The sequence below is a fragment of the Lutra lutra genome, chromosome 6 (genome assembly GCF_902655055.1).
Source record: "Lutra lutra chromosome 6, mLutLut1.2, whole genome shotgun sequence".
Classification (NCBI taxonomy): domain Eukaryota; kingdom Metazoa; phylum Chordata; class Mammalia; order Carnivora; family Mustelidae; genus Lutra; species Lutra lutra.
The window spans coordinates 147869372-147893766 of record NC_062283.1 but is presented as its reverse complement, the minus strand read 5'-3'; the positions used below and the strand labels follow the sequence as shown (position 1 = coordinate 147893766).

The 24395-nt window shown below is 43.6% G+C and overlaps 1 protein-coding gene across 6 annotated transcripts in view; it reads left to right on the top strand.

Moving 5' to 3' along the window:
- Positions 1-24395, top strand: part of PRKN (parkin RBR E3 ubiquitin protein ligase) — a 1375032-nt gene that overhangs the window by 522608 nt on the left and 828029 nt on the right. For 5 of the 6 annotated variants that reach the window (XR_007128111.1, XM_047733473.1, XM_047733472.1 and 2 more), the window contains one exon: positions 19004-19125. Coding sequence is in view for 5 of the 6 variants with exons in the window: in XM_047733473.1 (XP_047589429.1) it covers positions 19004-19125 (122 nt within the window). In the remaining variant the exon portion in view is untranslated. The remainder of the gene's footprint in view (positions 1-19003; positions 19126-24395) is intronic. The other variant, XM_047733471.1, reaches the window with a different exon arrangement.

Genomic DNA, 24395 nt, shown 5'->3' with positions numbered 1-24395 from the left:
ATAAGACTAGTAACGAACAGAAGACGCCGAAGAGCGAAGAAGCGAACAGCTTGTCAATTTTTATCGTTTTTACTAACCGGGGTGGTCATGGCCTATGCAGTTTGTATATAAAGAACTATTTTACAAGGCTCTGCATCTACTAGGTTTTGGTGGATTTTATGGGCAAATTTCTGTTAAGGAGAAGCGGGGTCTCAGGCTGAAAAGAGTTGTGTAAAGAGAGAGGCATGCAGGCTGGTGGCAGGGAGACAGACGGGAGGGAAGAAGATCACCTCTCAGGGCTCCTGGGGAGCTCAGTCGGTTAAGTGTCTGCCTTTGGCGCGGGCCATGATCTCGGGGTCCTGGGATTGCGTCCTGCATTGGGCTCCCTGCTCAACGGGGAGTCTGCCTCTCCCTCTCCCTCTGCTGCTCTCTCTGCTTGTGTTCTTGCTCTCTCTCTCTCTCAAATAAATAAATAAAATCTTTTTTAAAAAGTGATCTTTTTTTAAATCACTGCCATGGATGAGCAAGAGGGGAGAGCTATGAGCATCACCAGATCCCCCGACGGGGACTTTGCCGTCGGAGTCCCAGCATGATCTCCGTGGGACCCCGCAGCTAGGGTGCTTTTTCCTCCTGGAATGACTGTTTTCTATCCACTCATCTGAATCTCCTGACTCTTTTTATCAATGGTTTTCATACCTTGAGGTGCATCAGCATTACTCCGTGGGCTTCAACAGTAACCAGCAATGAAACTGAACAACTAAGCGATTGCCAGGCGCAGGCATGTGGATTTGCCAGGATGCTCTCCGGGATAGGCTCATCCTGCTCCAAGCTGCGGTCCTCCCCAGGGCTCCAGACCGCCACACACCTCAAGGTCTCTCCCTTTGCCATGCACCCTGGACCAGAGAACAGAGAGCAGAGAAACGGGTCCCAACAGCTTCCTGATTTGGGTGACTCCATGGCCCCTTTCAACAGGGGGACAACAAGCCAGACTCAGGGGTTGTCCAGCCCCTGCCTGGAGCACCTGGTTCCCTCCAGCCTTATGCTCTCTGTGTTGTGGGTCCCCCTTCACACCCCCAGCAGGGGATAGGCTGGCCCCAAGCAACCTGCCCCAGAGGTATGTCTGCAGGAAGCTTCCCTGTGTTCTGGAAGCACCTCGGAGATTCTGCTGCTCTCTAGGAAGGGTTCTCAAGGAACTCAGGAAGGTTGATGGACTATGGCCCTTTGTCTAGATGGCTGCGTGTGTTGACACTGCTGGTCAGTCCTCTCAAAAGTCTGACCCAGAAACCCCAGGATGAAATACTGTGTTTGAGTCCTGTGGGCAGCGTTTCTGTCTCAACAGGCCTCTAACCCACCCACTTCTCTCACCAAGAGATTGTGCTGGAATTCCACCCCGTTTGTTGGTCTCTTTCCTTTGGGGGGCATTTTCATGCTGATTTTTTTTTTTTCTTTGAGCTAAAAGTAATTATTCCTTTCCATGGAAATTTAAATGGTTTTTCTAACTGATGTGTTTATTCATAGTTTTTTTTTTTTTTTTTTTTTTTTTTTTTTTGGTAAAGTTAAGGACCAAGTCAGAGAAGCCACAGCATGTAACATAAGGAGAGGGAGTGGGAGGGGTTGCCGTTCTGCATCCCCTCACCCTCCACATGCACACTATAGGAAGAGGGGGGCAGAAGCAGTAGAGACAAGACAAGAGCTGGAAGGGAACTAATGACAGACCTTGGTGTATGCCCCACATGGAGAGCAGGGCAGGAGCCAATAGCTCCGTTGGAGTCACAGCAGTGAAGATAGCCCATGGGTGTCACATCCGGGAGGTCACAGGGCTGGAGAGTATGATCGTATGGGACTGCGTGTTCTCTTTCGGTGCTTCTCTCTTTGTCCGTGGTTCTCGCAATTCTGTGCTCTTTCTTCTAGGTAGTTCTTTCTCTTTTTCTGTATACCTTCCCATCTGCTACTTGTTTTTTGTTTTTTGTTTTTTGTTTTTTTTTTTTTTGCCTCTGTAGCTTTTCTCTCTTCTATTTTTCATTCTCCTCCTGCCGCATCTTGGCCTTTCCTGCTACAGAGGCCAAAGGGAAGCACTTTAGATAGAGAGATAGATACATAGAGAGGTAGAGAGAGAGAGATACATATGTACATGTACCAAGAGAGACAATTTATTCTATAAAGGTTTATATTTATTATAATTTTAAAAGGCAAACTTATTTTAGAAGTTTATTTCTATTATTATAAACATATCTTTACTCTAAAAAAGAACAAACAGGGGCACCTGGGTGGCTCAGTGGGTTAAAGCCTCTGCCTTCAGCTCAGGTCATGATCCCAGGGTCCTGGGATCCAGCCCCACATCAGGCCCTCTGCTCAGCAGGGGGCCTGCTTCCCTTCCTCTCTCTCTGTCTGCCTCTCTGCCTACTTGGGATCCCTGTCAAATAAATAAATAAAATCTTTAAAAATAAAAAAAAAAACTTAAAAAAGAACAAACAAACTTGGAAAATCCAAGGGAAGCAAAATACCAAGAAAAAATTAAGATAAATTAACCTCCTCACCCCTGTAGCAAGGTAGTAAGTAAATAAAGCAAAGCATAAACAGAACAAAACCCAAACAAAACAAAATCTCTGATGATTTTATCATCTGAGAAACTTTTGGTAAACATCTAAGTAAGATTTTTTTTTAATTTTTTTAAGATTTTATTTATTTTTGAGAGAGAGAGCAGGGGTGTCGGGGAGGGGCAGAAGGAAAGGGAGAGGCATACTTCCCGCTGAGCAGGGAGCCCAATACAGGGCTCCATTCCAGGATCCTGGGATCTTGGCCTGAGCTGAAGGCAGATGCTTAACACTTCTGAGCCACCCGGGCACCCTAAAGTAAGATGTTTTACTGAGTGTTTACAAATTAAATAGGAAAGTAGCGTGTTTAAAAATAATTTTTATACTTTTTTAAAATTTTGTTTTTATTTATTTGACACAGAGAGAGAGATCACAAGCAGGCAGAGAGGCAGGCAGAGAAAAGGGGGGGAAGCAGGCTCCCCACTGAGCAGAGAGCCTGATGTGGGGCTTGATCCCAGGACCCTGGGATCATGACCTGAGCCAAAGGCAGAGGCTTTAACCCACTGAGCCACCCAGATGCCCCAATAATTTTTATACTTTTTTGATATAAATTATCTTTGGTTGAAGAATGATTCTTCAATTATAGGATCTGTGTATTAGTTGTATGTCTATATTTATAGACTTAAACTATATGAGTGTGTGTGTATATATATATATATATATATATATATATACTGATAATTTTAGTAATACTTGCAGAATATCAAGTGACTATTACAGTTGGACTGAGTCTGTTTCAGGCTTTTCCTGGTTATGTCATAATTATTACTATAATCCAAATTTAATTTAATAAGCTTTACCTTTAATCCCTGAAGCATTAGATTCTCCCGAATTCCTTTTTTCATCCCCAAAGTTACCTTCCTAAAGCTGAAGCATCTCACCAGAAGAAGAGTTTAATTTTTCAGTAAGATTACTGACTCTGCAATCAGTCTGCAGCCTGGGCCTCGTCGTACAGTCCTGATGAGCTCCACACGTAGGGGAGGGGTTAGTCAAGCTCTTTGGGCACATGCCAGCACAAGCTCAGAGTGGAAGGGTGACCGGGGAGCTTCAGATAGAGTCCCTTTGCAAGAGCCTAAGTCCATCCCACTCAGGCCACCATGTGGTTTGGACAGGTGATCAAACCACGGGTCACCGCCTAAGAAGTCAGACAAACTCGGTTGAAAAAAAGAACTGTTTCTGAAATCAGATTTGTCAATCAGTGTGAAAAATCTGGTTAGCAACATGATTGTACCTTTCAGGCAAGGACAACGCTCCCTGCAAATGGTGGGCAAATGGTGGCTTCAGCTGTTGGGAGGAGGTCATGCTGGCCATTTGGAGTCCAGAAGGGTTAGTCCACTGCCCTCAGCATTTTCAGCCTTTCTTGTATATTCGGTGATGACCATCCTGAAATACGAAGCTTATGTCGAATAAACAATAATTTCAGTCGTCTTAACACTATTAAAATAAGACTCTCTATTTTCTTAATGCTGACACAAACATGGCTGGTGTAATGTTACCTTCCCTATGCAATATAGTTAAATGAAGATTTATAACCAATTTATATTTAATCTTTTGACAACATTCATTTAGCATTGCCAAATAACAGAAGCTGAGAAACATTTTGTTTCAGAATCCCGACACTGTAAAAATAATTATCAACCTGCATGTCATTTTAATGGGCCTGGAAGCACATTCCTCATTATATTGTCACAGAGATTAAGTTATTTCAGGGTCAGGTTCTTGCCATCTTGTCTTTTGCAAGCTGAAAGACTTCCTTGTGCCACCGTGCTCGTTTTCAGTCTGGTTGCTGACGTCCTCCTCACACCTGCCATTATTTATTCATTGACACCAGGAGACATGAATGCCATGAGATGTGCTCTCCACCCTCAAAATTCTGAAGTCTAATAGGATTGATAAAAATATCTGTGGGGTATGGTGGATAGAAAGTGATCCAAGTACCAGGAATAAAGTATGAATAAAATGTAGTGGGAATTAGGGGAAGAGGATTTATGTTTGATGGATGAATCAGTGAGGACTTCCTGGAGGAGGTGGTCTATCTTCAAAAGACTGTGTGTGGGGGGAGGGATGAGGGTGTGTAGAAATAGGGAGGCATGATGCATTTTTAGATTTGTAAGCAGGGTCAAGGGAAAGGAGGAAAGGTGAATATTTATTGTGTACTTATTTAGGGACAGCTCCCGGGAGGCTTTTTACAATCCCATCTCCCTAAAAAGAAGAAGGTTTTAAAGTATATTTTACAAAAGGCAAAATCATGACTCTCGAGCAAATATAAAATGAACACTTGAAATATTTTAAGCCATTAATTAATGAAGGACATCATAAGATATTATTACCAGTCCAAAGAGCACTTGAGAAATTGGAGATTTATCTGTTTACCCATCTATTCATAGAAATGTCTAAGAGCTCATTTCATCTTTGGGGTTATCTCTTTCTCAGCTCAGAAATTATCTACTGGACAAAAATCTACAACTCACAAGTAACTTCACTGAGTCTGAGACATTAAGATTAACGTTGACTATGGAGGAGTGGTGGGTGGGGGGCGGGAGTAACTGGGTGACAGGCATTAAGGAGGGCACGTGATGTGATGAGCACGGGGTGTTATATGTAACTGATAAATTATGGAACACTACATCTGAAGTTAATGATGTACAATATGTTGGCTAATCAAATTGAAATTTGTAAAAAAAGGAAAAAAAAAAAGTAACATTGACTCTATTTCCCTAGATCTGAATGGGTACACCTGGCTATTTACATTTAACTTAAATAAATATAAATTATATTCGCAAATTTACTCCCTCGGGTGGAGTCACCACACTTGGTGTGCTCAGTAGCCCCATGGGACCAGTGGCTGTTCAGCTGGACATCACAGATGGAACATTTCCAACATCGGAGAAGGTTCTAGTATACAACACTGCCCTAGAAAACCTTTGGATGGCTTTGACCCTGTTATTTTAAAAGGACTCGCTGCCTACATTTTTTGCCTTATTTCTAAGTTTTAGATACTTGTTCTGGTGGTGGTAGGAAGGGATGTGTCATGTGAGGGCAGTTTAGCTTGAGCACAGAGAGAGACCCGCAATGGAGGGCCTGAGTTTATTAAGCAAAGCTGTTTGAATCTCATTTAGGAGGCAATGAAGAGACATTTAAGGAGAATGCAATGATCAAAGATTTACTTTAGGAAAATTAATCTGAAAGCAATTTGGAGAATTGATAGGTTCTAGAGAGGGTAAAGACAGAACGAGCTGTTAGCAAATGGCTTTTGTCCAGAGGAGAGGGGAAGGAATGCAGAGGGAACCGCACAAGGACAGCAAACACACAGCAAACACACAGCAAAGACACACCTGACGTATTGTTATTACTGGTGCACGTGTTATTATGCAGTGATGACATTGCATATTTGCCTGTGTTTCAGAAGGCAGAGAAGATAAACTGCTTCTCACATCAGTAACCATTTTGGAAAATGTTAGTGTCAGAGAATCATTTAAGAAGTCTCAAGGAGCTGCTTTCACAGAAGTGTGGGTCAAACCGGTGCTGCTTAAAAACATTTCATCTGTGTTTATGGTTCTTGGTGAAAATTCATTTGTAAAACTAGAATAAAAATGCCAAAACCATTTGGTTTTTCTAATGTATAGGATCAACATGGCAGATGGAGATGTTTATCCAATTTATGGCTGTCGGTGTGCTGTGATTTGAGGGTGGAGGGCTTCGATACCCAGGAAAAAACAGGGGCCTCATGATGTTCAAGGTTGTTAAGAATGTTGTGATAGGGGCACCTGGGTGGCTCAGTGGGTTCAGCCTTTGTCTTCGGCTCAGGTCACGATCCCAGGGTCCTGGGATCGAGCCCCACATCGGGCTGTCTGCTCAGCAGTGAGCCTGCTTCCACCTCTCTCTCTGCCTGTCTCTCTGCCTTCTTGTAATCTTTGTCTGTCAAATAAATAAATAAAATCTTAAAAAAAAAAAAAGAATGTCATGATAGGGACACACTCTGATGTGAGCAAGGCAGCTGGTCATCACTGATGCAGTTAAAGGGAATATAGAACCCTAAAATGAAATGTTTAAGGGAAATAGAAAGAGGTCAGTAAATAATCCGTGCTCATTTAATATGTTACTAGGCTAGCTGCCACTAGTTACTTGCCAGACTTGGGAGATACAAACATGAAAAGACAGGTGCTTCTCCTGAGAAAATTGGTTACACAAAAATACAGACACACAGTTGTTATGTTAAATCTAATAACAAACACAAACCAGGTGAACCCGGTGCAGAGGAGTTGCGAGGGCGGGACACTGGCTCTGCCTTTCGTGCGGAAAGGGAGGCAAGGCCTCTTGAGGACCTAGTGTTTGACACTTTTAAAGGTGAGTGTGGCTTCCTGAGGGAGAGAATTGGTCCCAAGCCAAGGGCAGGTGTGGAGACCTGAGGGTACAGCGCATAGAAATCACAAGTGTTTTGACTTTGTTACTGCATAGGGCGGTGGTAATTAAGTTTTTAAAGTTGGCAGGGAAAAAATCACGGGGCTGTGTTGAAAAATTTCAGCTGTGAAGGAATGGCAACTTCTGTGATTATTTTAGTGCCTGAAGAGATAGTACATAGTCTAGGAGTGTTGTTTTTGATAATGATGATTTTAAATATTTCTATAGGAAAACCACAGATGTCCATTTTGAGTAATATACAAAGCGCACGTGAGGTTTAATAAAAACCCCTTGCCCGGTACTCCTTTGGGGTCCATCCAGGGACTCAGGATGGCAAGTCATCCCCCTTCAGGGTAAAGCACTGCTGTAGGTAAACAGAGGCTGGCACGTTTTCCTCTTCCTCTTCTTCTTTTTTTTTTTTTAAGTATGTTGTTTAATGTGTTTTTAGAAGACAATTCCTTTAGCAGTTTGGAAGTTTCCTTGCTCAGGAGGAGAGAAATACAGAGGAAGGGAGCGTTGAGGGGAGGGCGGGAGAGGTTTGACTAGGAAAGGAGCCTGACCCAGGACAAGCCCCAAGGAAGGAGACGAGAGAAGAAACCTGGAGATGTTGTTTCTGAAGTAGCCATGAGAGATGGAGGGAGGAGTGGACGGAGCTGTCGAGAGCAGGGGAAACCGCGGTTCCTGGCTCCTGGCGTGGCTGTCCAGGACATCATGTTCTGTGGATCCCCCGGATCACGTGCAGGAGACCCGAGGTACCCAGGCTCTAGATCGTGCAGCTAAGACACAGGGTGACCAGAGTGGACATCACAGACTCTGGGTGCTGAAGTATCTCCTCTCGGAACTCATCTTAATTAATGCGCCTGCTGGTTCTGCCCAGCACCTTTTGAAGTCGTTTCTTAGGTTTTCGCGGGGCCTTGATTTGCATCAACTGTATGAGCGCTGTGATACCTGAGACCCGAAGCAAGATGCGCGGGTATGTTGGGGGTTCACTGCCTAACAGCACTGAGCGGATCTGGGCAGATGCCTCCTCTCTGTCTCCCGAGGGTCCCAGGGCTGGGCAGGAGCACCTGGATAGAAGGCGGAGCGGTGGGGATGTGCGCATAGATCATTTCAGAAACTGGAACTCAGAGAACTTTCAAGATAAGAGACTCCGTACTAGAGTACAGAGTCTGGGTTTGCGGAATACTAGGGTTCTTCTCTGCTGTGCAGGCTTTTGATACATACCCTTTAAGATACGTATGGATCATGTCAGGGTTACTTTTGGATTTTAAAGCTGTTAACGTAAGGACTGTCTTGATTGTGTTTTAGGATTTTCTCACATGTTGCTGAAGTCTCAAACACGGAGTGAGGTGTTCCCGTCAGTGTTTGCTGTTAGTGTTATTGATAGAATCTTGGTAGGTTCCTGTTACTCTTCTGTTCGCTAATGACCATCCTCCCGCTTCCTTCAGACTCTTCTTACCTTCCCCCCAGCAAACGTGACTCCAGGCATACAAGGTTCACCACGTTTAGAAATCTGGATGTTCCTTAAAAAATTTAAAGGAATTTCTTTCTTTTCTACTTTTCTATTTTAGTTTTCCTTTTATGGGGGTGGTGAGGACTATATGCCAGCCTGGGAGTCTCTAACACTCTAAAAGCAGGACTCCTCCCCGCCCCCCAACCCCCAGTACAGCAAACCGAAGGTAGCTCAGACGTTACTGTAACCTGCAGCCCAAACTTAGTGACCTCCTCGTACTGTCCAATATTGAGTTAAAGTGGACTTGCCTGGTCTCTCCAGTTTCTCAGTTTTTGATCACTCGGCTGGATTCGTCTCTACAGTGCACTATTAATTCTAGTCTGAAGGTGGGTGTGGAAGATACAGATGAAACCACGGGTCACCTAAACCCGAACCTTAGGAGCATGAATTGTGATTTAAACACATGAAACCACTGCAGAAAACGAGGTGTGTCAGGGTGATGCAGACATTAAGCTTGTAGACCAGGAGAAAGGGCTCCCAGAGCGGGGCTGTGACGTATGAGCAGGAGTGAGATGGGTCCTGGGCGGCCCTTTCTATTAAGTGAGAAGACTTTCATGGTCCAAGGGTCCCGGGGGTACCTGTGAAAAGTGTTTTAGCTAAAGTGCTTCTCCTGTGTATTTCTGGAAGCTTATGAATTCACAATGTGACTATCAGCCTTAAGAGAAGATAATAATTTTATCTTTTTTTCCCCGCATGATGACATCACCTTATATTTCGAACTAATCACTGTCATGAAAGAAAAATAATAATTCTCCAATTATAAGATGCAGTACAGACTTTCTGCATCTCCATGACCACCGAAAGCTTTTCGCAGTCAAGGCTGGGAAGGATCAGATTTATTAACATCACATATTTTGTCTTACCATTTGGTAGAGGCCAAACGAGATACTTAAAACACCAGAATTTGTAAGAGGATATTCAACAGTAGGAATGAAAATTGGAAGTATTATGCTTAGATGGAGTATTTATACCAAACTAATTATATTGGCTATTGTAGATACACTAAAATGAAGAACGTGGGAGTGGGGAGGGTCACGCCTGCCCTCCTGTAGTCTCTCACTGGAGCCATTCCGCTGGGTGTGTTTCCTGAAAGGGTTTTGCTAACATTCGGACCATTTAAAATAAGGAAATTGTAAAATTATCTTTTTCAAATAGCAAGAAAAGTTTCACTTCTGCAAAAAATAAATAAATTTGTTGGTTTCAAGGTCAGACCATGGATTACCATTTCTTGCTATAACATGCAATTTTAGATTATGTGCTAAACCCTTAAAAACGAGATGTACTTTTCCTTATAGTTGTTATACCTGCACATTCTTGCCGAATGCCAGTGCTGTAAAATGTTCATAGAGATTTCCACGAAACCTTTAGTGCTGACTGAACGAGAAGCGGGTTTGTAAGGCAGGTGATGATTGTGGCAATTGTTCATAATTGCCAGCCTGCGTTCAAGGGCCACGTGTTAGCAGCCATAGAATTAATCCCCTAGAGTATTTAGTAAAAATCACCATCCCAAACAAGCTATTATCACGTGGCTGAGGAATAAGTAGATGCTTTGTAATCAGAAAAGCTTACGTTCAGATCTCTGACTACTCCTGTGGCGTACTGGGAATCTATTCCACTTCTCTGAGCTTGTGTTTCCTCATTTCTAAAATGGCGATGGTGATGCCTGTGTTTCAAGGTATGAGTGTGACTGTAAGCGAGTCTGCCATTAAAATGAAATTTTGAAATCCATTTTGAATCTCCTTCAGTACCATTTTACACACACACACACACACACACACACACACACACACACACAGAGTTTTCATTTTGGAAATACTTTTTTTTTTTTTTTTAAGATTTTATTTATTTATTTGACACACAGAGATCACATGTAGGCAGAGGCCGGCAGAGAGAGAGAGAGAGAGAGAGGAGGAAGCAGGCTCTCCACTGAGCAGAGAGCCCGATGCGGGGCTCGATCCCAGGACCTTGAGATCATGACCTGAGCCGAAGGCAGAGGCTTTAACCCACTGAGCCACCCAGGTGCCCCGGAAATACTTTTTTAAGTGCAAGAGCTAGCTTGAAAATTTTACCCTCTAGACTGGATCTACACAATTGTTTACTTTTTCCGTCTTCATTTTTCTACAATCCAATCTCTAAGTGATTCATGGGAAAAATATTCTAGTGAACATTAAATCAATTTAAGGACTTTCCATCATGGTTTATGTTCCATAATATTAATTGTAAAGGATGTGGTTGGATATGAAGCAATTTTGCAGAGAATCATACCTCAACTATTTCTAAAAATGTAGAGGTAGGATTAAGATGGAAATAATATGTAGGAATCAACATTCTTTAAAAAGGTTTTATTCATTTATTTGAGAGAGAGAGCACAAGCGGAGTGTGGGGCAAAGGGAGGGGCAGGCTCCCCCCAAGCAGGGAGCCTGATGTGGGGCTCGATCCTGAGACCCCAGGATCATGACCTGAGCCAAAGGGAGAGGCTTAACTGACATAGCCACTCAGATGCCCAGGGAATCAACATTTATAAGTGTTGGAGAGAGGCCACCTGAGAAAGCAGGAGGACTAAGTGCCCACAGGTGTAAGTACCTGAGAGTAAACCGAGTTCTGAATTTGTTGACAGCAGGTAAGGATAGCAACTGTATTGACATCTGCTATGTGACAGATACTGTGCTGTGTGCCTCACTTCTGTCGTTCTCTGTTCCGTCCTCACAGCAGCCTATGAGTTAGGAGCCACTATAATTCCCATTTTGTATCTGAGGAAACAGGCCCCAAGGGTTAAGTGACTTGCCGAAGGGGATGAGGCAAGCCTCTGGTCTGGACCTAGATGGACATGTCCTGACCTGTAGAGATTTTCTTCTGAGGAAATTGTGAACAGTCCTCTGCAGTGTCAAGAATTTGTTCCATGGAAATTAGAGTTATGGCTGTTCATTCGGCATTTTGAAGAGCTGTGACTTTTTTGGGGGGCCCACCGTAATCGTACCCTGCCAGTGTCCATTTCCGGGAAGAAGAAGGGACTAGATTTACCTGGGCTTGGCTCTGAACCTGATTATTAATTTAAACCTCATCCCTAAATTATGCTTCATTCGACTGTTGTCTTGCCATGGGACTTTGGTTTTTACTTCCAAAATGAGGAAGAGGCGCTCAGTTACCAGCAGCCACGTCCCCAGCAAACAGGCACAAGTGTTCGTTTTAATCTACAGTCTTTGCCTTCCCAAATGACACTACTGTGCAGATACATTAATTAAAAACCCTAGCACAGGGGCACCTGGGTGGCTTGTCACTTAAACATCTCACTCTCAGTTTTGGTTCAGGTCATGATCTCAGGGTCCTGAGATCGAGTCCCATGTCAGCCTTGGCCCTGAGCTTGGGGCTTGCTTAAGATTCTCTCTCTCCCTCCCCTCCCTGCTCGCTCTCTCTCTCTCAATAAACAAAAACAATAAACTAAAAACCCTAGCACAAAAATTGAGAATTAAGTTAGAACTTTTAAGAGCTGAGGTTGCTAACCAAGTTTTCAAAGTGCATCCACTGGCTGGATGGCTGTGTAATTGGAAGCTGTTTATAATGCAGTTTTACCTCGGTCACTCTGCAGGAGTTAAGACTATGTCTTGTTAATACCATGGAATAGTGTGGCTGGGTTCAGTGGGGTATCCTAACCCGTCGGATAAGGATTAAAATGAAATGACTTTCTGTGTAATAACTGCCTCCTTTAGAGTAGTTCTACTTGTAAATTTTCAGAATTCATCTTCTTCTCACTTAACATTCAAAGACTTAGAATTATCTTTAGTCCTATGTACAAATTTTTCAAATATTATTTTTTGTTTGACTTTTATTTATATTTGCCATTTTTGTGGTCTTAAAGATAATATTGATTTATTGATTGCAAATATGATATGGCGATATTTTGAAGGATATATGGTTAGTCCAGGAAGCCTGGCTGGTGGAAAGATGTTCTAAATATTTTGTAATCATGGCTACCTTCTATCTTATATGGATTTTGTACTCACACTAACCTGCATGCTACTACTTTTGTATCATTCCGTATGCGGTAGAATTTACTGACCTAGCAAATACATACTGAGTGTTCACTAAAGTCATGGAACTGAGCTAATTACTTGGAACATACGAAACAGGGTGCGGTGTTCCATATAGGGGGGTTGTAATGACAGGAATGGTAGGGCAAGTAGGGGACACATGTGGGGCAAATTTCTATTTTTCAGTAATTTGCCTTAGGTTGGAGTGGACATGAGCCTCCTCTTTTCCATGATCCAAAGCAAAATGTCACACAGAAATGATGATTCTGAGAGTGCACACTGAATGGATTTCACATGGAACTGCTTTAGACTAACTCAGTCTACATTGTTTAAACTGAATGGGTAGTTTCAGGTCAATATAAGGAGAAATGAGAATCTCAGAGGTCGTGAGGAACGACTGAGGAACTCATCCCACTGGAAAACACAGAAGAGAACAGGTAACAATAAATAACAATGCTGGTCTTCAGAGATGGTGCCAATTTTGTTCTTTTTATAAAGATGTGCTGTGCACCTGGCTCATGAGGCATATATTCCAGCAAATGTGGCCCACCTCAGGCTGAGGGACCACTGCCCAGAAATATAATTTCCAGATTCTGGAAAATGTTGGGGGAGAAGATTCTCTATGGCCTCACTCTCTATCACAGGGTCAAGGCCCCAGCTTCAAAAATTCTGGCCAGAGATAAGAGCTCTTCCATAGTGGGGTTACTGGAGTCAAACAGGACTGAGGGTACCTCCTAAATGACAAGAGGAAGGGGTAAACTGAGGGAATCTGGCAGGTGGTAGCTGAAAAATGGAGGCAATGGTGCAGACGTTATCCTTGGTGTTTAAGAAACAAGAACAAGGCTATAGGAGGCAGGAGGGCCAGGGCTGGGAATACTAAGTGCCAGGCTGGGCACTGTGGAAGGAGTCAGAGGAAGGCTTGGAAGGACGGGACTCCACCTGAAGAGATGCTGATTCTGTGGTGTTGGGACAAGTCAAGTGTTCAAAGGTGACAAAACTAAGCTGGATACTTTATTACTCTCATCTGTAATCATTTAGGGAGATATATTATCTTTATGGGGGAAATCAAAGGAAGAATTCTTAGAGGATGTGCCATTTCCTCTTGAAAGCATGGGTCAAAGATGGTGGAAAGTGTGGTCAAAGATGGCAATTGTGTTCAGTCACACATTAAGACTTGTTTCGCTTGGTCCAGGGCTTGGGGCACGTGCAAGGAAGAAATGAGAGGGAAGCTCTCTTCTGCCTCTAACACAACAAAGTCTCCAAGTCCTACCTCATGGTGCTTCAAGCTCAAACCTTCCCCTGTTCCGTTCTCACCAGCCAACGCTGTTTTCATATTGCACACCTAACAGCGGGCTGCTGTGCTTGTCAGTGCAAGAAGAATCTCCTTTGTATTGTCATCTGCAGGCTTGATGAGGGAGGGGGAGAGGGACCAGACACACCATTGTTATTTAGTCTCCTCTTCTGTGCTATGCCATGGGATGAGGTCTTCAGTCATTTCCCGCTACCTTTGAGCTGCCGTGTGGGAGAGTGTGGATGTGGAACATTTCTGTGGTCACGGAAAGTTCTCTAGGGCAGCTTGTTCTGCTTAATATTTTAATATGGTCATGTGTGATAAACGTAGTCATAAATCAGTTGTGTGCCTGTGGTTTTATAGGACATAGATACTGAACATTATTTTACTGTGGTATAAAACACGTTAACTTGTACTCTTTCTTCCCCGGTAAACAAATTAGCCCAGCAATTAAACTCTTGATTCTCTGTGACAGCCAGCGGTGGAAACTTCTGAGGTTAAAGAAAAGTTTTCGGGAGAATCAGAAGGTGTGGTTCTCAAGTATTCATCAATCATTTTTTAAAGTTTTTTTTTTTTTTATTTTTTTAAATTTCTTTTCAGTGTTCCAGAATTCATTGTTTATGCATCACACCCAGGGCTCCATGCAGTACATGCCCTCCATAATACCCACCACCACCATTATTTATCAGTCTTATTGTTTTGATTAGGCTGTAAGTCCATCATCTAAAACACATTTATTTTTTTTTAAAGATTTTATTTATTATTTATTTGAGAGAGAGACAGTGAGAGAGAGCATGAGCTAGGAGAAGGTCAGAGAGAGAAGCAGACTCCCCGTGGAGCTGGGAGCCCGATGCGGGACTCGATCCCGGGACTCCAGGATCATGACCTGAGCCGAAGGCAGTCGTCCAACCAACTGAGCCACCCAGGCGTCCCTCTAAAACACATTTAAAAAATGGCAACTATGCATATTATGCCAGTTTCTCAGAAAGCCAAAGCAAATAATGTATATACTTATTTATAAAGATTTATCTATTAGAGAGAGAGAGAGCACATATGCATGCAAATAGGGAAGAGGCCAAGGGGGAGAGAGACTCTGTCCCTGCTGAGCGTGGAGCCCGACGCAGGGCTCCATCCCACCACCCTGAGATCACCACCTGAGGTGAAACCAAGAGTCAGATGCTTAACTGACTGAGCAACCCAGGTGTCCCAATATCTATCCTTTTAAAAAAGGGACTTTTCCTCAATATATTATGACTATTGTTAGTGATTTCTGTAATTCCCTGAATCAAGAAGGGAGAATAAGGGAAGGGGGGAGACTTGACTAAGTATGCTAACTGGACAAAGTGAGTGAGAAAAACTAAAGATAATGACAGAAGCACGAGGCTAAGGAAAACCTAGGGACATTTGAAATGAACACAGTGACTCACACTTCGAGGGGCCTGACTACTGGCTGTGCTTTTGACTTCGGGGAGTGGGGGAGGGAGTGAACTTCTGAATGAAAAGAATGTACTTTACTTTGTAAGATCATTACGTTATTAGAGTCAGCCTCCTGGCTTATGATAATAATAATAAATGACAAAAAATGACTGACAGCTGTGGTGGAGGGAAGAACAGTCAGCAGGTGTGTAGGAACATCTTTTAAGTCGTGTTCAGAAACATGAGCAGTTTTGCTTGCTGTCCACCAAGCCCTGCACGGTGAGGTGAATCCTTCCTCCAGACATTTTTTTTTTTTTTTCCTGAGAAACCGTTTCACAAAAGGTTCCACACTAGGGAAGGTTCTGAGGCCAGATGAAGTCTGCCACGCGCTGTGCTCTGTGCGTTTGTCGCAGGGTCACAGCCACACTGAATGTCCCTCCCTGAGAGGGCTTGCTCGCCTAGCTGAGTGTAGCCTCACCCAAAATGACTGGGCTGAGGAATCCCAGGTATCGGGGCTTGACACCTTTTCACGGCTTGCAACCCGTGATCGTGTTCTGGAAGAGACACTTAAAATATGCTTGATTAGCCTCTGAGCAGAAAAACTGAAGCAACCAAATCCCTCAAAGAGCTCTACGGCTTTATAGGAAAAAGTCCATATTTTTAGGATGTTGAAGGATCCAGGGATGAGTAGCATGATGTCTGCAAGTCAACGACAAATGACTCAGCTGAGCATACAGATGTGTCGTATATGTGTATGCACGCGCGCGCACACACACGCGGGGAGGGAGCGCACTCAAAATATAGGAAAATGTTCACAACTGGTGGGCGACTGGGTGGCTCCGTTGGTTAAGCGTCTGCCTTTGGCTCAGGTCGTGATCCCAAGGTCCTGGGATTGAGCCCCGCATCGGGCTCCCTGCTCAGCAGAGAGCCTGCTTCTCCCCTGCCTGCCGTTCCCCTTGCTTGTGCTCTCTCTGTCTCTCTTGCTTGCTCTCTTTCTGTCAAATAAATAAAATCTTTTAAAAAAATGTTCACAGTGGGTGAACTCTATAGTAAAGGACGTAATTTGTAATACTTTTGACATATTTCTCGAGTTCTGAAAACATATTCTATAAAAAAAAGGGAAGTATTATAAGCCCAAGCACAAGCTGTGTTGGTTATGCTGGACATGAAGGGGTAGCCCTGTGGAAGAGTTGATTAGGCAAGAAAAAGGATTTTAAGATCCAGACAGAAGTAAAGGGAGCGGAAGGCTCACGTTCTTTTTTTTTTTTTTTTAAGATTTTATTTATTTATCTGACAGAGAGAAATCACAAGCAGGCAGAGAGGCAGGCAGAGAGAGAGGAGGAAGCAGGCTCCCTGCTGAGCAGAGAGCCCGACGTGGGGCTCGATCCAAGGGTCACGTTCTTGACCGGAGACAGTGATGCAGCTGGAGAAAAGTGTTCGGGGCATCTTCTCCTCGCCCTTCCATTCCTTTAGGAGTTAGGGCTCCAATTTCAAAAGTCTGAACCTCAGACCATCAGGCAGGCTAATGGGAATATTGCCCAGAAAACTCGTCAGGGTGGTGCTCTCACTCCCGTCCCGGGCACTCCAGACCTCAGCGTGGCACAGTGACGCAGCCAAATTAGTGGGGAAGCCGTCCTGAACAGGGGTCTCAGATGGACCTGAAAGCCCCGACTTCTTGACCCAGTAATGCCAACAGCTTGAATTTGCCGTGGCCGGGGCTGGCCCGACCTTGATCTTCCTTAGACGGACTGTTGATCCCCAGCGCGCAGCTGGCTCTGGGAGGCAACATGCACTAGGTGGCGTGTCATCTCGTGCGCTTTTTGCCACAGACGTGGGCATGCAGTGTCTTCTGACGAACTTCTCAAGGGCTTTGCTGAAGGTTGTAGCACACGGAGGAGTTCCCCAAGTCTCGGGATTGTGCCTGGCTACATCATTTGCTGAAACAATATTGCAAACGTTGCTATTGCCGGAAGGGAGAGAGAAGCGTCATTTAACTTCCCGCCGTTTCATAGATGCAGCATTTCCTATGGTAAAGCTGTTGCTAATATGCGCTTTCAACAATGCTGGCATCTTCGCCACCCAGGCTCCCCTTTGTAAGCTTCTCCTTTTCCCATTCCTGTTCCTCCTCCTCCTCCTTTTTTCTTTTTTTTTAATTGATTAACCTTTACAGCAGTAGGTTATAAAAATTGTGAATTGCATTTGTTCCTATTTCTGATAAAGGTTTTTGCATTAAGGATTCCTGCTCCTTCACTAAGCTCTTGGTACAAAGGAAAAATGTAGTCCTTGTGGTCTTCTATATTCTATCCGTTGTCATGGTATTTCTCTAACTTTAATATATGGTTCTATCCATTGCATTTATGACATATAGAAAACCTTAAGACTATATCTTACATAATTATTACATTTGCTAGTAACAATGTGATATTTATAGACTTGAATATCCTGCACAGTACGGCAGTAAAGCTACAAAGAAGCATCAGAAAATGATAGTTTCTTATCACTACAAACATATGTTTATATATTTTATCTTCCTTTCACAGTAGAAGCTAAATATTAATCTCTGGAGAGCAATAATTATAAAATATATTGGTAAGAAATGATAAAATTATGTTTAACATTTTTATTGTGCTTTACATTTTACAAAGTATTGTCACTTACAATTTTAGTAAAGATGGCTGAAGAAATGATAATTCAATATGCCTACAGAGGCTTTTTTTTCATATAAATTAGTAAGAAATAAATGGGGCTGCATAAGACTTTAGGGTCTTTGTTTCTCATTATTTTGTGCCATCTTTAAAAATAAGCCGTATTTGTTTGGGATACTGAAGGTTTTCACTCATAATAAAATATTCCTTACTAGTTGCACATAATCTTGACGCTCATAGTAAAATTGTAAGCAAAATCCATATTCCATGACATTTTATGTAACCCTCACCCAACATGAAGTGAAGGTGTAAGGATTAAAAGAACTAGTTAGTAATATTATACATTTAAAAAGGCATTTATTAGTGAGTTCTTTGCAGAAATGACAGTGGGGCGCTGCTCTGAAAGGTCCCTCTAATGTACGGAATAACACTGTTTCTGTACGCTGACATTTGAGAGAAGTGATGAGAGATGTTTAGTTATTGATTTTTTTTTTTTGGTCCAGCTTTTCTTCTTGTGTTGTTCGAATGGCATTTGTCTAGGTAGAGAATACTAGTGAAACACAAAACCGTTTCTATACACCGATGCCGGGCTCTGTTTAAACCCCTCGGGACTCTCGTCTTACTTTGTGTGTGACTGTGTGTTGGAAAGACTTCACTAGAACCCAGCAAATGGTGATGTCAGCCATAGCACAAGAAATGGGCTGGTATGTCCCTTTAGATAAGATTTTAAGAGGAATAGCCAGAGCCTTCAGAACTGTGTACAGAAGCATGAAATGGAATTCAGGAGCAGTGGTCTTTAAATTTCCAATAGTCTCTACATTTCCTGTCCTTTTTACAAACTTGAGCGGCACAGAATGCATTTCCATTCCCCATGTTGCAAATGCACTTGGCCGGCTCTCCGGGCAGCAACGGTCGCTCACTTTGCTGAGTAAGTCACAGCGCTGCTGGCAAGAAGAAGGAAAGATTTTCACTCTTGAGCATAAGAGCAGATTTCCTAAATTAAATTGTTGTATCCTCATCGGAATCTTTATCCCACGAATGTTTCAAAATGCTTCTGGGGGGATCTTTTTAAAATTGGTCTCAATTTGGATTCACCATTGATTGGCTACTTTCTCTCTTCCTCCCCTCACCACCAGCAGGTAGACGAACCTACAACAGCTTTTATGTCTATTGCAAAGGCCCCTGTCGGAGAGTACAGCCGGGAAAACTCCGGGTACAGTGCAGCACCTGCCAACAGGCAACGCTCACCTTGGCCCAGGTAAGGAGCTCTGGCGTTTGCAGAGACTGCCCAGAAAAACCGAATGTCTGTTTCCAGAGCTGCCTTTTGGGGTTGCTAATCAGAGAAGACTCATGACCGAAAATAAAAGATACTGCTGTGCGTTTGCAATGGTTAATGGGATTTGGAGTTTCACTTACAAATACATTGTTCTGTAGCACATTAGGTAGTGTTGGGCTGTTGTCTCCATGCGCTTGTCCAGGCCTCCCTAAAAGCATCATCAAGAGCGCGTCTGTCACAAAAAGAGGTCAGGCTTTGGTGGAGGTGTCTTTTAGAAGAGGCCGGGAAGGAGCCTTCTGAGACACTGTAAGTGTGTCATGTCTTGATGGGTGTGACCAGAATGCAGTTCGATACTTGTGCCAGAATCCACTGGACTGTTGATGGGAGACGGTGCACTCGAGATTGCGCTAAGCCCTATCTCAGTAAAGGTGTGAAAAGGAGAGTCGTGGACTGCCCACGGTGTGCATGTGAAACCGCGGCGGGCAAGCTGCCATCTGTGGTCTCCGTTTGGATTCTGCGGTTCACGGGCTAAGAATGTTTTTGCATTTTAAGTGGCTGGGCGATATCCAAAGAGTAATGCTGGGTGGCCCGTGTATGCACTCTGAAGTTTAGATCCGGTCTCCGTGCCCGTGATGACGCCGTAGCAGAGGGCAGCGCCGACCATCTCCTGACGTGTTGTCATCTGCGCAGCTTCCGTGCCCAGGGCGGGGCTCAGTAGTTGCCTCCCAGACTGGATGCCCTGCGGAGCCTGACCTATCTGCTTCTGGCTCCTTCAAGAAAACGTGATGGACCCTGATATGAACCATGCGCAAAGCTAAGGCCATGGCTTCCTCGTGATGGTTGTGTAGGATTTAGCTAAAGTTGATGCAGACGTGAATGGGCGTGAGTGAGGAGGGCGTTCTTGTTGGCACGATCAAAGGTCAAGGTCAGGGGTCTTCAGGTGATGGGGGGCTGAAGTGGGGTCACGGACACCCTTACTACCAGGCCCCTATGATGGCTTCATTTATATTTTTATTCCACAGGCAATGGGGAGCCAAGAGAAAATGTTAAAAATAAAGGCAATCTGTAAAATGACATTTTAGAACCTTTATTAGTGCTGTAACCGTCTGTCATTGGGACTGAAGTTGGCCACAGATTGAGGGCAAAGAGGTTAATTAATAGACACTTCCTGGGGTTCATGCAGGAGGAACTGTGGGCCTAGGTCGGGGTGGTGGCCCATGGAAAGTTGTAACAGAGCAGCGTGGAAGAACATGAAGGATACACACAATAATGGAGTAATCGAGGATCCTGGCCTCCAGCCTGGGGAAGATGGTAGAATTACTCAAAAATGCAGCCTAGTGTTTCACTATGATATAACCTCTCCGCTACCCAGGAGAATGCTGGGACTGCATTTAGGGAGACAAAGCTTATGAGTGATGGATCCACTCGACTGGACCTCTTTCTGGGGGTGTCGCCGCGCAGTGCTTCTGTCTGGGAAATGTGCTCTTAAGGTCCTATAGAAGTTTCTCTTCCACTGGACTCTTTCCTCTGCCATAAGCCTTTTCCAATGCACTGAACAGCCTCTTCTGTTTTTCTGGTCTGTGCTCCAGTCTCGATCACCTCACCACTTTGAATTGTTCTTAGTGAAAACAGTCATAACAAATTATCATTGAGTCCCAAGCTTAATTATTTTCATGTGTTATCTAATGTATTTATTTCATAACACTCTAAGGATGGTCAGTGACCTTATTTTAGATTTAGGCTTAAAGAGATTAAGGAAATGAGCTTGTGAGACTCGGGGTTTGAACTGGGCTGTGTGATCTAAACTTGTATCTCCCCATTTTTTTACCACACAGGTATGTTTGCACCGAGTGTCATATGCTTGGATATCCCCAGTGATCAGACAGCTGACTTGAGTCTTAGGTCAGAAGGCTGCAATTGGGGGGCAGTGAGGACCATGGTGGGGGCAGACCAAGGCCCAGATAAGGAGGCTGCTCCTGCCAGTTTGTTAGCAAGTGGTGGTTGGGGGTGCCTAACGTGGCCAATCTTTTATTTAATTAAGAGAAACCATAAATATGGATTTTTTTATGTGAAATTTCTCATGTAAGAATACACCCCATGTGGGGGGAAAAAAAAACAGAAGGCCAAAAGAAAAAGCAACCTGGAGCATCTGTCTAAATGCACATCGTACCATACAGGTGAAATGGTGCGTTACCGTTAGGTGCTTGGAGGGCACCTTGTGTGTTGTAAGCACTTAACTCCAGTGAGTCATTGCTGAGAAGCTGTACGCTGAGAACTTAAGAAGATGACTCTCCAGACTCTCCATACAGCTTGGGTTAGAATTCCTACATCATTATTTCCCATCTGTGTCAGCTTGGGGACATCTGTTACCTGGGCTAATGGTATCTACTTCTTATTTCTTGTAAAGGTTAGTTACTATATGAAGAGTACTTAGAACAGTGGCTAGAGGGGCGCCTGGGTGGCTCAGTTGGTCAGGGGTCTTCCTTCAGCTCAGGTCATGATCCCGGGGGCCTGGGATCCAGCCCCGCGTCAGGCTCCCTGTGCAGAGGGGAGTCTGCTGCTTCCTCTCTGCCCTCCCTCCCTGCACATGAGCTCTCATTCTCTCTCTCAAATAAATAAATAAAATCTTAAAAAGAAAGAACAGTAGCTGGAACATCAATCATTAGATATCTTAAATGCTTTCTTGTTACTTGTTAAATTATTATCCATGAGTATTTAGCGCACGCACACACACACGCACACACACACGTTTGTGTCCTTCACCGTGAAATCAATCCAGACTTGAGCTAACTCCTTTCAAAGAAGTGGAAGCATCTTCCCTCTGACGCTGTTTATCCAGAAGCTCGCGTAGCCCCCTCAGCTGTTCACTCAGACCCTCAGGTCCTTGGAGTGAGGATCTCATACCCCCAGCGGTCCAGGCTCTGTCCTGTCTCAGGGGCCCACTGCCATGACCCCGCCGGGCTTTGTCAGTTCCTAGAACTGCTCTGCATTTGATTACGCAATGCAGACTTTTATTTTCCCCACATTATTTTTGCTCTGTACATTGTTAACCCCTCTCTCAAGTTCTTCTAGAGCTATCTGGCCTTTTCCTTCATCATTTTCTCCCTTGATAGGCTCTGACTTGAGCTACTTTATTTCAGATGTCGTTAAATTCCTGTTCCACGTTCTGTGCAATTGCCCATTTGTGCATATTCCAAGTGTCGGTAAAGCCTCTTGTACTGGAGAACTTGTGGGTTCAGATCTCTGGTGTCTTTTCAGCATGTCACCCAGTACCTTGCCCATAGTGAGGCACAAAGCAAATAATGGGAAATAAACGGTGTCAATTCTTGGGCCTTGACACGTGGATTCATTATATCCACATACTTCAGAAGCCATAGTTGGCATTTATAATCACATCATCATAAAAATTATGATTGTTTTGTTACCACTTATTGAGTCCCTTCATTGCATTTATATTCTGGTGCTTGTGTTTTTCTCTAATTCTCATGACAGACCTGCAACGTAGATATTATTATCTAGTGTTTGTTTTTTTTTTTAAAGATTTTGTTTACTTATTTGACAGAGAGATCACAAGTAGGCAGAGAGGCAGGCAGAGAGGGAGGGAGAGCAGGCTCCCTGCTGAGCAGAGAGCCCGATGCGGAGCTCGATCCCAGGACTCATGACCTGAGCTGAAGGCAGAGGCTTAACTCACTGAGCCACCCAGGCGCCCATTATCTAGTGTTTTTAATAAGAGACTCCATGAAGTTAAGTAATGAACCCAACGTCACACAGTTAACAACATTGGTGCTAGGGATGGAAAGTCTTATGGGTTTCTTTAGAGCCCTGCATTTTCCACAGGTCCACTCTACAGATCTGGTCATTAGTGTCCTATTACCCAGCTACTTCTCTATACTTAAACTGTCCTTCCGAAATACTCTTGGTGGGGGGAGACAGGGTGCTACATAAAGATTTAAGGAGAATGGGAAAGATGTTTTAAAGAGTACTTATTTAATCTGAAATTTCATTTTATTTTGTTTAATCTTATTTTTTATTTATTTTTTTTAATCCAAACTTTTAGTATAGTTACTAGATGCAGCAGCACTGGTACACGGTGAATAAGTAGAACAGGCCCTTTGATTTTTTATCAATGACAAACATCCACACTCAGTAGTACCTTCCAGTACCTGCTCTGTGGAGCTTCTGAATAATCTCGAGAGTCTGCAGGCTCGCGCTCAGCAGTGGGTGGGCAGGAGCTAAAATCCGCTGAGGGGAGGGATTTCTCGGTAGAGAAGAGGCAACTCTTAGGCTTCCTTTTTTCCAACTCTAAAGAGATCTACAACTGACAGAATTTTCTCTAGTCAAGAAAAAAATAAAAAGGAAGGACTTTGTGTGGCTGACAAGTTCCATAGCGGAGCATCGAATGGATGTGGTTTTTCTGAGCTCCTGTAGGGAGCTGTTTATATACAAAGAGAAAAATCAGAACCTACTTAGCTACCTGGGCTATTTCTTTTTTTAATATAATTTTATTTCTTCTGGTCTGAAAAAAATCAGTCTACAATGTCCCTTGGCCTTTCGTGACTCTTGATAGTAAACTCTTAATTGTTTTCTGTTGTTGTGGGGCCCTTATTTGTAACGCCAACATTTCCTCAGTGCTTTTTAAAATTTGTATGCAAGATAATGAGTGGCCTCTCATACATAATGCTCTAAGGTTTAATTGTTTACATGTTTCACATTTAATTTGATGCTTCTAATGAATTGGCAAGGAGGACAGGTAGCCATTTCTGTCATGGTGTTAGGGTGGGGAAGCTGATGTCCAAGGTTTCAGCTTGACCTTGAGAGTAAATTGAAAATCAGCTGGGACATCAGGTTTTCCTCCAAATTTAAATCAAACTACCTTCTTTATTTCATGGCGACCTTGACGAGTGTTTCCACTAACCAAAATAGCCCTTGCAAACATGAATGCTCACTGGAAAATAGTGAACAGCGGCTGATTGGAAAAACATGGCAGGCCTCCAATTTTCATTTGCCTTTGGAAGAGTGTCCATGTGGGTCCACACAGAAATGGCACAGGCTTGAGCTCAGAAGGAGGGTTGCTTTGTACTTGCATATGTATCTCTGATCATGTGCTTGAACAATAAAAATGGGCAACCTAAAGGAACCTGTGCCATCACTGTCTCCCTTGTTAGTATGGAAACTCAAATGATGAGCAAGTCATAGCTTCGAGGCGTTTCTTTTTTTTCATTAATACAAAAAAAAATATGAACAGAAAAAAT